Source organism: Oncorhynchus masou, chromosome 22 (assembly GCF_036934945.1).
Source record: "Oncorhynchus masou masou isolate Uvic2021 chromosome 22, UVic_Omas_1.1, whole genome shotgun sequence".
NCBI lineage: Eukaryota > Metazoa > Chordata > Actinopteri > Salmoniformes > Salmonidae > Oncorhynchus > Oncorhynchus masou.
In genome coordinates this window covers 60120269-60135892 of record NC_088233.1, presented here as the reverse complement: position 1 = coordinate 60135892, position 15624 = coordinate 60120269, and the positions used below count along the sequence as shown (strand labels likewise).

Sequence of the window (15624 nt, the reverse complement as noted above, 5' to 3'; positions counted from 1 at the left end):
ACTGCAGGTAACGTCAGAGACTGGGGACTGGCAAGGGGGTCTGGAGGACTGGAGAATTTAACATTCCGAGCCTGGGGAGTTTGAGGGGGTGGGGAGGTAAAGCCCTCTACAACCTCTGCATAAAGGTGAGTAACATTAGGAGCGAAGGGAGTGAAGTTACATCAGTGGCAGGGGGTATGTGGGGAGGAGAGTATGGTGGGTTTTAGATGCAGGGGGTTCTACAAACCCCCAGCACCAAAGAGGTCAGGGGACTTCCAGTGGAGGGTTCTACATGGAACCCTAGCCACTAACAGCTGGTTGGCATGGGTTGAACACGGGTGTTGGCATGGGAGTCGGGAAACTGTGATTCATGTGTTTTCTGTGTGTGCCAGGTTAATGCCATTAATGTCTATGTTGGAATATCTGTGTGAGAGGTTGGGGGTGTTTTTATTGTTGGGATTTTTATAATGGGGTATAGGTATTCAAATAAGGAAAAGGCTAAATGTGTTTTGTTGAATTTTCTGTTTGCTCAGGCAAATGTTGGCTATTTGGAGGAACAGGGTGGGGGGGGGGATAACAAGGAGGAACAGGGGGGGGGGTAACATACCCTTTACTATTATCTAAAGGGATGGTCTCGCGCACCTTAGTGTAGAATTTGAGTACTATAAAATAAGTGTGGAGATGTTTCAGAAGATATGGTGTGTTGTGGGGGGCTGTCTGTTGTAGATATGGTGAGGTTTTTTGGTTATTGCGGTGGTGTTTTGTATCGTGTGGTAGAGGGAAAGGTGAGTATGGTACATGTATGCAGTACAGGATATATTTGGGTGTTTTATTGTAATGGGGGGGGGCGAGGTTTTAATGAAATGAGAATGTTTCATTTAAAGCAAGACAAAAAGTCTCTCAACACAGCAGGAGAGCAAGAGGCTGACATAGGGAGAGTGAAGGACATAGAGGATTCAAAGGAAAGAGAGAGGAAAAGGATGTGGGGGGGCGAGAGAAAATGGGAAGGTTGATGAAAGTAAACATGTATTTGTTTCTGCCTCCCTGTTTGTAACTGTGAGGCTCCAGGAAATCCCAGAATTCTTCAGTCAGACTGGCAGCAAACAATGACAAACAACATTGGGGCTATGTAATGTACCAATACTAAAAACAGGCTTCCCTTCCTATATTGTTGAACCCTCGTCCTTTCTTATGTCCTATTTCCTTCCTTCATTTCCTTTCCCATGTCCTAATTCCCTTCCCTTCATTTGTCCTAAAACCCACCCTTTCCTAAACTCTCCCATTCCTTTCCAATGTCCTATTCCCCTCCTTTCCTGTCTCCTATTTCCTTCCTTAATTTCCTTTCCTATGTCCTCCCTTCCTTTCCTATATTCTATCCCCTTCCAATGTTTTATTCTCCTCCTTTCTTAGGTCCTACTTCCTTAATTAATTTCCCTTACTACTTCCTCCCTCCCTTCCTTTCCTATGTCCCATTCCCTTCCTATATCCTGAAACCCACCCTTTTCTAAATCCTCCCATTCTTTTCCTATGTCCTAGAACCCCCCTCACTCCATTTCTACATCGTATCCCCTTCTGTCTTATTTCCTTCCCTATCCTATGTCCTTAAACCCTCACCTTCCTTTCCAATGTCCTAGTCTCTTCCCTTCCTATATCATATTTCATTCCCTTTCCAGCCCTATGTCCTCTCCCCTTCCTTCATAAAACCTCTTCCCTTCCATTGACTTCCTGTTTGCATACCCTTCCCATTTAATATCCCTTCCTTTCCTACGTCCCATTCCGTTCCCACGTCCTATTCTCATTTCCTTTCCTATTTATTTCCCTTCCTTTCCGATGTCATAAAACCCTACACTTACTATATCCTGTCCTATTCTCCTTTTCTTAATTTCCTGTTTCCTTGCCCTTGCTGATTTAGAAGGATATATACTGACTGAATATGTGGAGGCAATATGGCAGCAACTCCCTGTTTTAACAGCATATGATAATTAACTATCCAGTTTAATATTTTAGGTATTCTTGAGAATATCCCAGTTGGGAGAGAGAGAGAGAATAAAAATAGATTCAAAAGAGGGATAAAGGAGCTATTATAATTCCCGTCACACACAGGTCCTTTACTGGACAGAGAGGAGAGGGGGGGAGTAATCACGGTTAACCCAGAACTAAAATCTTGCGTAATTTGGTAAGATTTGCAGTCTCCACTCTTGTAACTCTCAGCCAACATCTCCGAACACTGAAAGCAATAAATATTTATATTTACATAACATTAGGAACACCTGCTCTTTCCATGACATAGACTGACCAGGTGAATCCAGGTGAAAGCTATGAGCCTTGAGACATTTGAAACATGGATTGTGTGTGCGTGCCAATCAAAGGGTAAATCGACAAGACAAAATATTTAAGTGCCCTTGAACGGGGTATGGTAGTAGGTGCCAGGAGCACCGGTTTGAGTGTGTTAAGAACTGCAACCCTGCTGGGTTTTTCATACACAACAGTTTCCCATGTAACAAGAATGGTCCACCACCCAAAGGATTTCCATCAAACTTGACACAACAGTGAGAAGCATTGGAGTCAACATGGACCAGCATCTCTGTGGAATGCTTTCAACATCTTGTAAAGTCCATGCCCCAACAAATTTTATTAGGATCCCCATTAGCTTTTGCGAAAGCAGCAGGTGGTCTTCCTGTGGTCCACACAAAACATGACATACTACAGAACATTAATAAACAATAACAGCTAAAAGACAGAAATACATAAGCTGGTGTTCCTAATGTTTTGTACACTCAGTGTATGGCAATATATAGATACACTATATAAATAAAAGTATGTGGACACCCCTTCAAATTAGCGGATTCGGCTATTTCAGCCACACCCGTTGCTGACAGGTGTATAAAATCTAGCACACAGCCATGCAATCTCCATAGGGGAATATTGGCAGTAGAATGGTCTTATTGAAGAGCTCAGTGAGTTTCAATGTGGCACCGTCATAGGATGCCATCTTTCCAACAAGTCAGTTATTTAAATGTCTGCCCTGCAAGAGTTGCCCCAGTCAAATGTAAGTGATGTTATTGTAAAGTGTAAATGTCTTGGAGCAACAACGGTTTAGCTGCGAACTGGTAGGTCACACAAGCTCACAGAACGGGACCGCTGAGTGCTGAAGAGCGTAGTGTATAAAAATCATCTGTCCTCAGTTACAACACTCAATACCAAGTTACAAACTGCCTCTGGAAGCAACGTCAGCACAAGAACTGTTCATCGGGAGTTTCATGAAATGGGTTTCCATGGCCGAGCAGCCTAAAAGACTAAAATCACCATGCGGAATGCCGAGCGTCGGCTGGAGTGGTGTAAAGCTTGCCGCCAATGGACTCTGGAGCAGTGGAAACGCATTCTCTGGAGTGATTAACTACGCTTCATCATCTGGCAGTCCGACGGACAAATCTGGGTTTGGCGGATGCCAGGAGAATGCTACCTGCCCAAATGCATTGTGTCAACTATAAAGTTTGGTGAAGTAGAATTAATGGTCTCGGTCTATTCAACAAGCATACACACTCACACAAAAAGTAAAATCGATAATGTGTAACATAGTTCGGACTGGGCCCCTTAGAGTTCCAGTGAAGGGAAATCTTAAAGCTACAGCATACATTCTAGACAATTCTGTGCTTCCAACATCGTGGCAACAGTTTGGGGTAGACCCTTTCCTGTTTCAGCATTACAATGCCCCTGTGCACAAAGTGAGGTCCATGCAGAAATGGATTGTCGAGATCGGTGTGTAAGAACTTGACTGGCCTGCACAGAGCCCTGACCTCACCCCATCGAAAACTATGGCTACGGTGACTGCAAGCCGGGCCTAATCGCCCCACATCAGTAACCGACCTCACTAATACTCTTGTGGCTGAATGGAAGCAAGTCCCCGCAGCAATGTTCCAACATCTAGTGGAAAGTCTTCCCAGAAGAGTGGGGGCTGTTATAGCAGCAAAGGGGGGACCAACTCCATATTAAATGCCCATGACTTTGGAACGTTATGTTCGATGAACAGGTGTCCACATACTTTTTGAAGAGAAGAAGAGAGACACCTCATGCATAAACATAGATTTGTGCATTTACATAAAAACAAAAACACTCACCGTCCTCTTTGCACTCCTCGGGTGGTTTGGCCTTCTTTGCCAGCCGAGGATCCAGCCATGATGTGGTTTTGGTGTTGTGACTGGAGGAGGACAGAGAGGGGGGATACAGTACATAAATGGAGAGGAGAGACCGAGGCAAGGAAGACAGAGAGGACAAGAAGAGAGGGAGAGAGAGATCAGCACCTGTGTGGTTGAGTGGCAATACCCTTAAAAAATCACATTAGAACCCAAAGTTTGTAGGTTCAATCCCTGCGACCACCTTTTATACTTTCATTACCTATCCTGTATACCACTGTTTCTGTACTGTCTGAATGTCCTACAAAAAAATGAAAGGAGGGTGGAATTTCCCTCTCATTTAAAAAAAAAAAAATTAACCCCCATCCCCTGTGAATGTGTGTTTTTTTTAACGTTTTATGTGGAGTTGAGATGGGCAGGACAGAGGTTGTGTGTAAGTGAGAGGGTGAGATATTTAAGGTGAACAAAACTGCCATATATTCTCTATTTGTCCCTCTGCTCCTCATTAGAAAGACAGAGAGAGAGAGAAACAGTTTGTGTGTGTGTAAAATGACCTGTCAAACACCCTGGTGATGGCTGAAATGGATTAATGTTGCATCTACTGTATAAGAACGCTAAAGCTTCATCAGAGATTTAACACATCTCGACACTTACAGTACCTTCAGAAAATATTCACATTTCAAATCAAATCAAATTTTATTTGTCACATACACATGGTTAGCAGATGTTAATGCGAGTGTAGAGAAATGCTTGTGCTTCTAGTTCCAACAATGCAGTAATAACCAACAAGTAATCTAGCTAACAATTCCAAAACTACTACCTTATAGACACAAGTTTAAGGGGATAAAGAATATGTACATAAAGATGTATGAATGAGTGATGGTACAGAGCAGCATAGGCAAGATACAGTAGATGGTATCGAGTACAGTATATACATATGAGATGAGTATGTAAACAAAGTGGCATAGTTGAAGTGGCTAGTGATACATGTATTACATAAGGATGCAGTCGATGATATAGAGTACAGTATATACGTATACATATGAGATGAATAATGTAGGGTATGTAAACATTATATTAGGTAGCATTGTTAAAGTGGCTAGTGATATATTTTACATTTCCCATCAATTCCCATTATTAAAGTGGCTGGAGTTGAGTCAGTGTGTTGGCAGCAGCCACTCAATGTTAGTGGTGGCTGTTTAACAGTCTGATGGCCTTGAGATAGAAGCTGATTTTCAGTCTCTCGGTCCCAGCTTTGATGCACCTGTACTGACCTCCCCTTCTGGATGATAACGGGGTGAACATGTCATGTCTTATTATGTCTGTTCCTGTCCTTTCTCTTCACTCTGTCTCTCTCTGCTGGTCTTATTAGGTTACCTTCTCTTTCTCTCCTTCTCCAGCTGTTCCTCATCTCCCCTAACTAGCTCGTTCACCCTTTCCCCACCTGTTCCCTTTTTTCCCTCTGATTAGGTCTCTATTTCTCTCTCTGTTCCTGCTACTTTCGGTGTCAGATTCTCGTTTGTGTTTCTCATGCCAGAAGCAAGCTATCGTCTCGTTTGCTTCCTCCTAGTCCTATCCTGTCGGAGTCTGCCTGGCAGGTGCATCCTGTACACTTCTAACTGTCTTTCGTTTGCACTGTGTCCAGTTCATCATATGCTACGTGTGATCAGGTACCACCGTTCCTCTGTGACCCGCACCGACCCAGAGCGACCTGCAGCCTGTCGCCGCTACCCAGCTATTCATCAGAGGGACTTTATGTTTCATTTGTCGCCCTCTCTGCGGGTAGTCTATTGTGCCATTGACAACGTTGGAGGAGGATCTATGCCATTCCTGTTTTCTCATTAAAGGAACTCTGTTTCTGTTAAACCGCTTTTGGGTCTTCACTCAAGTGCATAACAGAACAGGCAGTGGCTCGGGTGGTTGTTGTCCTTGATGATCTTTATGGCCTTCCTGTGACATCGGGTGGTGTAGGTGTCCTGGAGGGCAGGTAGTTTGCCCCCGGTGATGCGTTGTGCAGACCTCACTACCCTCTGGAGAGCCTTATGGTTGTGGGCGGAGCAGTTGCCGTACCAGGCGGTGATACAGCCTGACAGGATGCTCTTGATTGTGCATCTGTAGAAGTTTGTGAGTGCTTTAGGTGACAAGCCGAATTTCTTCAGCCCCCTGAGGTTGAAGAGGTGCTGCTGCGCCTTCTTCACGATGCTGTCTGTGTGGGTGGACCAATTCAGTTTGTCTGTGATGTGTATGCCGAGGAACTTAAAACTTACTACCCTCTCCACTTACTGTTCCATCGATGTGGATAGGGGGGTGTTCCCTCTGCTGTTTCCTGAAGTCCACAATCATCTCCTTAGTTTTGTTGACGTTGAGTGTGAGGTTATTTTCCTGACACCACACTCCGAGTGGTGTTACAGCCTGAATTTATTAAATTTAGATTTTGTCACTAAACTACACACACTACCCCATAATGTCAAAGTGGAATTCTGTTTTTAGAAATGTTTACAAATTAATTACAAACAAAAAGCTTCATGTCTTGGGTCAATAAGAATTCAACCCTTTTGTTATTGCAAGCCTAAATAGTGCCTTCGCAAAGTATTCAGACCCCTTGACTTTTTCCACATTTTGTTACATTTTGTTACAGCCTTATTCTAAAATTGATCGTTTTTCCCCTGATCAATTCACACACAACATCCCATAATGACAAAGCAATTTTTTTTGCTAATCAAATCGTATTAGTCACATGTGCCAAATACAACAGGTAAAATGCTTACTTGCAAGCCCATAACCAACAATTAAGTTTAAAAAAATACAAATAAGAAATAAAAGTAACAAGTAATTAAAGAGCAACAGTAAAATAACAATAGCGAGACTATATACAGTGGTCAATGTGCGGGAGCACCAGTTAGTTGAGGTAATAGGTACACGTAGGTAGATTTATTAAGAGACTATGCATAGATGATAACAGAGAGTAGCATCGGTGTAAAATAGGAGGGTGGGGGCAATGCAAATACTCTGGTTTGCCATTTGGTTAGATGTTCAAGAGTTTTATGGCTTGGGTGTAGAAACTGTTAGCATTTTGGACCAAAATATCATATTTACACAAGTAATTCAGACCCTTTACTCAGTAATTTGTTGAAGCACTTTTGGCAGGGATTATAGCATCAAGTCGTCTTGCATACAACGCTACCTGCTTGACACACCTGTATTTGGGGAGATTCTTCTCTGCAAATATTCTCAAGCTCTGTCAGGTTGGATGGAGAGCATTGCTGCACAGATATTTTCAATTCTCTCCAGAGATGTTCGATCAGGTTCAAGTCTGGGCTCTGGCTGGGCCACTCAAGGACGTTCAGAGACTTGTACCGAAGCCACTCCTGCGTTGTCATGGCTGTGTGCTTAGGGTCATTGCCCTGTTGGAAGGTGAACCCTAGCCCCAATCTGAGGTCATGAATGCTCTGGAGCTGTTTTTCATCAACGATCTCTGTACTTTGCTCTGTTCATCTTTGCCTCGATCCTGACAAGCCTTCCAGTCCCTGCCGTTGAAAAACATCTACACAGCATGATGCTGCCACCATGCTTCCCTGTAGAGATAGTGACAGGTTTCCTCCTGATCTTGAGATTCAGGCCAAAGAGTTCAATCTTCGTTTCATCAGAACACAGAATCTTGTTTCTCATGGTCTGAGAGTATTTAGGTGCTTTTTGGCAAACTCCAGCATGCTGTCATGTGTCTTTAACTGAGGTGTGGCTTCAGTCTAGCAACTCTATCATAAAGGCCTGATAGGTGGAATGTCTCAGAGATGGTTGTCCTTCTGGAATGTTCTCCCATCTCCACAGAGGAAATCCAGAGCTCTTTCAGAGTGACTATCTGGTTCTTGGTCACCTCCCTGACCAAGGTTCTTCTCGCCCGATTGCTCAGTTTGGCTGGGCGGCCAGCTCTGGGAAGAGTCTTAGTGGTTCCAAAATGTCTTACAATTTTAAGAATGATGGAGGTCACTGTGTTCTTGGGGACCTTCAATGCTGCAGACATTTTTTAGTACCCTTCCCCAGATCTGTGCCTTGACACAATCCTGCCTCGGAGCACAATCCTTCGACCTCATGGCTTGGTTTTTTTCTCTGACATGCACTGTCAACCATTTGACCTCATACAGTGAGAGAGAACGTATTTGATCCCCTGCTGATTTTGTACATTTGCCCACAGACAAAGAAATGATCCATCTATAATTTTAATGGTAGGTTTATTTGAACAGTGAGAGACAGAATAACAACAAAATCCAGAAAAATGCACGTCAAAAATGTTATAAATTGATTTGCATTTTAATGAGGGAAATAAGTATTTGACCACTCTGCAAAACATGCCTTAGTACTTGGTGACAAAACCCTTGTTGGTAATCAGAGGTCAGATGTTTCATGTAATTGGCCACCAGGTTTGCACACATCTCATGAGGGATTTTGTCCCACTCCTCTTTGCAGATTTTCTCCAAGTCATTAAGGTTTCGAGGCTGACGTTTGGCAACTCGAACCTTCAGCTCCCTCCACAGATTTTCTATGGGATCAAAGTCTGGAGACTGGCTAGGCCACTCCAGGAGCTTAATTTAATGTGCTTCTTCTTGAGCCACTCCTTTGTTGCCTTGGCCGTGTGTTTTGGGTAATTGTCATGCTGGAATACCCATCCACGACCCATTTTCAATGCCCTGGCTGAGGGAAGGAGGTTCTCACCTAAGATTTGACGGTACATGGCCCCGTCTATCGTCCCTTTGATGCCGTGAAGTTGTCCTGTCCCCTTAGCAGAAAAACACCCCCGAAAGCATAATGTTTCCACCTCCAAGTTTGACAGAGGGGATGGTATTCTTGGGGTCATAGGCAGCATTCCTCCTCCTCCAAACACGGTGAGTTGAGTTGATGCCAAAGAGCTCAATTTTGGTCTCATCTGACCACAACACTTTCAGCCAGTTGTCCTCTGAATCATTCAGATGTTCATTGGCAAACTTCAGATGGACATGTATATGTGCTTTCTTGAGCAGGGGGACCTTGCGGGCGCTGCAGGATTTCAGTCCTTCACGGTGTAGTGTGTAACCAATTGTTTCTCGGTGACTGTGGTTCCAGCTGCCTTGAGATCATTGACAAGATCCTCCCATGTAGTTTTGGGCTGATTCCTCACCGTTCTCATGATCATTGCAACTCCACGAGGTGAGATCTTGCATGGAGCCCCAGACTGAGGGAGATTGACAGTTATTTTGTGTCTCTTCCATTTGCGAATAATCACACCAACTGTTGTCACCTTCTCACCAAGCTGCTTGTCTTGTAGCCCATTCCAGCCTTGTGTAGGTCTACAATCTTGTCCCAGACATCCTTGGAAAGCTCTTTGGTCTTGGCCATGGTGGAGAGTTTGGAATCTGATTGATTGCTTCTGTGGACAGGGGACTTTTATACAGGCAACAAGCTGAGATTAGGAGCACTCCCTTTAAGAGTGCTTAAAGGGAGTGCTGAATGTCGAGGGATCTGAATACATTCCAAATACACTAAGTTCAGGAGTAAAAATGTGCTGTCACATAATAAGTGGTATGGACTCACTCTGTGTGCAATAATATTTTTTGAATTAATACCTTATCTCCAATACAATTATCTTTAAGGCCCCTCAGCTGAGCTGTGAATTTCAAGCACAGATTCAACCACAAAGACCAGGGTGGTTTTCCAATGGTTCACAAAGAAGGGCACCTATTAGTAGTTAAAATAATTCAGTAGATGTAATATCCCTTTGAGCATTGTGCAGTTATTAATTACACTTTGGACGGTGTATCAATACAAACAGTATAGACAAAGATACAGGCACCCTTCCTCACTACTTTGGCAGAAAATAAGGAAACCGCTCAGGGATTTCACCATGAGGCCAATGGTGATTTTAAAACAGAGTTTTTATGGCTGTGATAAGAGAGAACTGAGGATGGATCATCAACATTGTAGTTACTCCACAATACTAACATAAATTACTGTGTAAAGAAGGAAGCCTGTACCGAATGACAATATTCCAAAACATGCATTCTGTTTGCAATAAAGGCACTAAATTAATACTGCAAAAAATGTGGGAAAGACATGAACTTATTGTGCTGAATGAAATGCCATGCATGATGCAGCCACCACCACTAAGAAAAAAACTCAAATTTCAATACCTGAATTCCCACCAAATTCCCTGAACTCCATTCATTATTTACCCAGTAAAATGTTTTATATGCTATAATTCAGTGAACACCTGATGTATTTGTAACATTCAAAAATCCATTGTTCAACTGTTTTATTAGAATTGCTGTTAAAAAAGTTTAACTATTTTGATGACCATTGCTAGTGTGTGTGCATGCGTGCGTCACCGTCCCCCCACATAAACACACACTTACTCTATGAAGTAGACCTCTCCTTTCTCTGTGTAGGCCATCTCCCAGTTGTCAGGCAGGGGTCCCAGTTCCTCCTCATCCCCCTCGGGGAGTTTGGGGGGTGATTTGGGGGAGTCCCCCTCAGGGGGCTCCTCTCCCTCTGTGGGGGGCTCAGTGGCGGGAGGGGGCAGTGTCGGGGCCTCCACCACAGAAACCTCCCCCGACCCATCTGTGCTCTTGTCCTCATGCTCGCTTGTCTCTGTAGAAAACATAGCGAGAAACAAATCCAGACGGTTCATACAGTATGGTCTTTTCTCATACACCTCAGTCCCTATAGTCCCTTTGGGCTGATTTTGACTTGATCTGCTGACTTCAGAGATCTGCATTGACATTGGTGGCGTTCCTGGCTGACTGCATTGCGAACATTGCATTGCATCAACCAATGGTTGTGCGCTACGTCATCAACTGTGCAGTAGGGCATCAGATTGCTATATCATACAATGTGGTTAGTTGATGCTAAACATCTCTCCGTGTGTTGTGAGATTTGGCAGGTATCTAATATAGTCAGGCAGGTATGCATTGATGAACGATCTCAACTCTGAAAATGGCCCCTTCGTGGTGGATAGAGAGCCCTCTAGAGAAAACCACTTCCCTATGGATTAATGCTGAGCAAAGAAGAACACAGCTCTAGTGGTCCAAAGACACTTTCACACTCTTAAGTGTCCCACAGAGCAGATTAGGGATACACGAACACACAGACTACATTACCTGTCTTTAAACACACGCTATGATGTTCCTGTTAGTGTTCTCCACTAGAGCTCTATAAAGACCTTCTAACATCCATGTATTCACATTGGGTTAGAGAAAACTGTAGCCCACTTTATGAATATGCTGTTCGGTGTATATAAGAATATTTTGAAGATAAATACACAACGCAGAGGACAAGAGGACTTAAGACTAGAGTACTATTGGTCAATAGGGAATTGTAAATAGGAGTTCGGTTTCAGTTAAACAGCTGTTAAGAATCTGTGCAATGTCACTCCTGAATTCAGAGCTACGTGTGCTACGTTCTGTACATTGAGTCTGGAGCAGGGTACTTGTTTTTTAGCCATTGGCCCAGTGGTACTGCAAGGACTTCTGATTGGTCAACCCCAGGCTATGATGGGGGGTTATAAATGGCATCCTGTTCCTTTGTCCGGGGGTGAAAAGCTGAGGACAGGGGGAATGAACATTACCTCCCAGCATAACATCTATGATTTGTCCTCTCTGAATAAACACGTTTTTTTCCCCTGATTTTGTTTTGGTGTTTGTGTTATTGAAGAATAACATCAACTGCTAACAGGTAGGAGTGAAAACTTTGCTTCAAGACCGGGTGTATGGGGCATAGGGTGAATTTCCCATATACGCTGATCTAGGTTCCGTTTGGCATTTAACCCACTAATGGGGGAGGGGAAGCTGATCCTAAATCTGTAAAGGAAACTACAGGATGGGCTGTCAGTGTCTCGATAGTTTGTCCTTGCCTTCAACTGAAAATACGTCTGTGTATGCGTATCCCTGTATGTGTTGTTCCTCAAGTGTTGTTTCTCTTGCTACACTGGGTTCACACTCATAGCCAATCAATAGTAGATCCCACTAGATTTCTGTCCCATAGGTGTCTTTTCTTACCTCCCTCTCCTGTTTCTGTGTTTGTGTCACAGGGTGTGTATTTGGACATTTGTGTTCCAACAGCAATGTACACGCGCACACACACACACCCAAGAGGGTAATATGGCTTCCCCATAGGAGATCCCTTTTGGGTTCCATGTGGAACCCTCTGTAGAGAGGGTTTTAAATGAAACCCAAAATGGTTCTTCAAAGGGTTCTCTTATTAGGACAGCCAAATAATCCCTTTCTATGAGTGCAGGGGACTGTCACAACCACATTTGCTTTGATTTATCTCTGTCCTTAGTCTCATTCTGGCACTGGACCTATTTCTCTGTCCCTCTCTTCTCTCCATTATTTTGCTCTCTATTCTCCCTCTTTGAATTCCATTTTCAAAATGTTTATTTAACCTTTATTTAACTAGGCAAGTCTGTTAAGAACAAATTCTTATTTACAATGGCGGCCTACACCGGCAAAACCCAGATGGCGTTGGGCCAATTGTGAGCCACCCTATGGGACTCCCAATCACAGCCGGTTGTGATACAGCCTGGATGTGTGGACCCTCTACTGCTCTCTGTCCTGGTTTCCATTAATACCATTAATACTTACACAGCTCTCTTCCTCCATCTATCCCTCTCCCTTTTTTTCCCTGTCTCTGTCTCTTTATCCATCTCTCCATCTGCCTCGCTCTCGATCTCCAAATCTCTCCTTCCCTATCTCCCTCCTCGGTTGCGCCCCTTCTTTCAGCCCCTCCTCCACCTCTCTCTCTGACTCATTCATTCTTTGACCCCTGAAGTCTTCATCTGTCTCTCTATATCTCTCATTTTCCGACACTCCTTTTTATTCTTCTCGTCTCCTGGCCGCGGGAAGATGATTTGGGGTAGGGTTGCTGACGAGTATTTATTTAGTGTATGTGTGTGTGTGTATATATAGATATATATATATATATATATATATACAGTAATTATTTTTATTGCAATTTATCAGGGGTGCTGCTGCTATGCCCTCTTCCTATTTCTCTCTCTCTTTCCATCTCTCTCCTGAGGGACATAGGCCCTGTGTTGGCTTGGCTGTGACTCTGCGTTTGTGTGCCCCTGTGCATGTGTGTGTATGTACATGCGCTCGTACACACACAGGCATGTGTGTGTTTGCACACATTGCACAGCATGTGGTGGAACAGTCTGGCAGATATGGTAGATATTGTGTGTAGGACAATGCTGTTTGCTAATGGCATGGTAGGAGAACCTTTTGCGCGCAATAATATCTGCTAATTTCATCCAGTGATGCGTTGGCTTGAGGTAAGACTGCACCGTTCTAGGACACGTTTCTGCCAACTCTGCCAACTCTAGTCCTCCTGGTTTTGACCTTTGCCATGCTGTTCATATAAATCATTGGTTATAATATAGCGGTTTCTCGCAGTTATTTATCCCGGTAAAATTTGAAAGGGCTAGAGACATACAGACAGTGATCCCAGAGAGTGATCCTGCGCAGGGCCACACAACTTCTCCCCGCTCTCCTCCCCCAAACACACACCAACACTGCACGCCCGCTCACCTGGTGTGATAGCCACCCCATTCCCATTGACCACGGGGGGGCTGCTTTCCTCCTCTTCCTCGGGCGGCTCCAGGCTGGCTTGCTGATGCATGTTTCTGACCGACTGGTTCCTCTTCCTCTTGCCCTGGATGCTGGGCCGGGCTCCGGGAAGCAGCACCTCACTCACATTCAATGGAGGGGCCGCCGGACTGGGCTCGGCTGGGGGCTTGGGAGTACCGTATAAGTTCTCTGGAGAAGGGAAAATGAATGCACAACTGAGTGAAGTGCAGGCCAGCGGCACAAAGGTTGCCACAAACTGCATTGCTCCACTGATCCAATACATTATTTATCAACAATAATTTCTACAGCAAGTTACCTTCCTCAAGGCACAGTAGAGAGAAAGATTTCCCATGCCAATAAAGCCCCATTTAAATTATTTGAAAGAGAGACCCACACAAACACAAACATTCTCACACACAAACAAAGAGAAAGAGAGAGAAACAAATACACATTCTTAGACAAGCACGTATTCACTCACACATTCCTGCAACAGTGGAACATAATCAGATACAGCTACCACACAAAGAATGTGTTTGCATGTACACTACACACGCAAACAAACACGCTCACTCACACTCATCAAATGCTGTGGTTATAAGATAAATCTTCACACATCCCATCATATATACAGTTGAAATCTAAAGTTTACATACAACTTAGCCAAATACATTTAAATTCCTGACATTTAATCCTAGTAGAAATGCCCTGTCTTAGGTCAGCTAGGATCACCACTTTATTTTAAGAATGTGAAATGTCAGAAGGATTTATTTCAGCTTTTATTTATTTCATCACATTCCCAGTGGGTCAGAAGTTTAAATACACTCAATTAGTATTTGGTAGCATCGCCTTTAAATTGTTTAACTTGGTTCAAACGTTTTGGGTATCCTTCCACAAGCTTCCCACAATAAGTTGGGTGAATTTTGGCCCATTCCTCCTGACAGAGCTGGTGTAACTGAGTCACGTTTGTAGGCCTCCTTGCTCACACACACATTTTCAGATCTGCCCACAATTTTTTTTACACGATTGAGATCTTTGTGATGACCACTCCAATACTTTGACTTTGTTGTCCTTGAGCCATTTTGCCACAACTTTGGAAGTATGCTTGGTGTCAATGTGCATTTGGAAGACCCATTTGCGACCAAGCTTTAACTTCCTGACTGATGTCTTGATATGATGCTTCAATATATCCACATAATTTTCCTTTCCTGATGATGCCATCAATTTTGTGAAGTGCACCAGTCCTTCCTGCAGCGAAGCACCCCCACAATATAATGCTGCCACCCCTGTGCTTCACGGTTGGGATGGTGTTCTTTGGCATGCAAGACTCCCCCTTTTTCCTCCAAACATAATAATGGTCATTCTGGCCAAAGAGTTCTATTTTTGTTTCATCAGACCAAAGGACATTTCACCAAAAAGTACGATCTTGTCCCCATATGCAGTTGCAAACTGTAGTCTGGCTTTTTTAATGGCGGTTTTGGAGCAGTGGCGAGTGGCCTTTCAGGTTATATCCATATATGACTCGTTTTACTGTGGATATAGATGCATTTGTACCTGTTTCATCTAGCATCTTCACAAGGTCCTTTGCTGTTGTTCTGGGATTGATTTGCACTTTTTGCACCAAGTACGTTCATCTCTAGGAGACCGAACGCGTCTCCATCCTGAGTGGTATGACGGCTGCGTGGTCCTATGGTGTTTATACTTGTGTACTATTGTTTGTACAGATTAACATGGTACCTTCAAGTGTTTGGAAATTGCTCCCAATGATGAACCAGACTTGTAGAAGTCTACACCTTTATTTGTCTGAGGTCTTGGCTGATTTCTCTTGATTTTCCATGATGTCAAGCAAAGAAGCACTGAGTTTGAAGGTAGGCCTTGAAATACATCCACAGGTACACTTCCAAATTATTCAAATGTTTATA

General features: G+C 43.7%; 1 protein-coding gene across 5 annotated transcripts in view; it reads right to left on the bottom strand.

The window, feature by feature from the left end:
* Positions 1–15624, bottom strand: part of LOC135509743 (membrane-associated guanylate kinase, WW and PDZ domain-containing protein 2-like) — a 314746-nt gene that overhangs the window by 142202 nt on the left and 156920 nt on the right. For all 5 annotated transcript variants that reach the window (XM_064930644.1, XM_064930645.1, XM_064930647.1 and 2 more), the window contains exons 4-6: positions 13667–13894; positions 10496–10730; positions 4098–4177 (exon numbers count right to left, since the gene is read on the bottom strand). In XM_064930644.1, coding sequence (XP_064786716.1) covers positions 4098–4177; positions 10496–10730; positions 13667–13894 — 543 coding nt within the window. The remainder of the gene's footprint in view (positions 1–4097; positions 4178–10495; positions 10731–13666; positions 13895–15624) is intronic.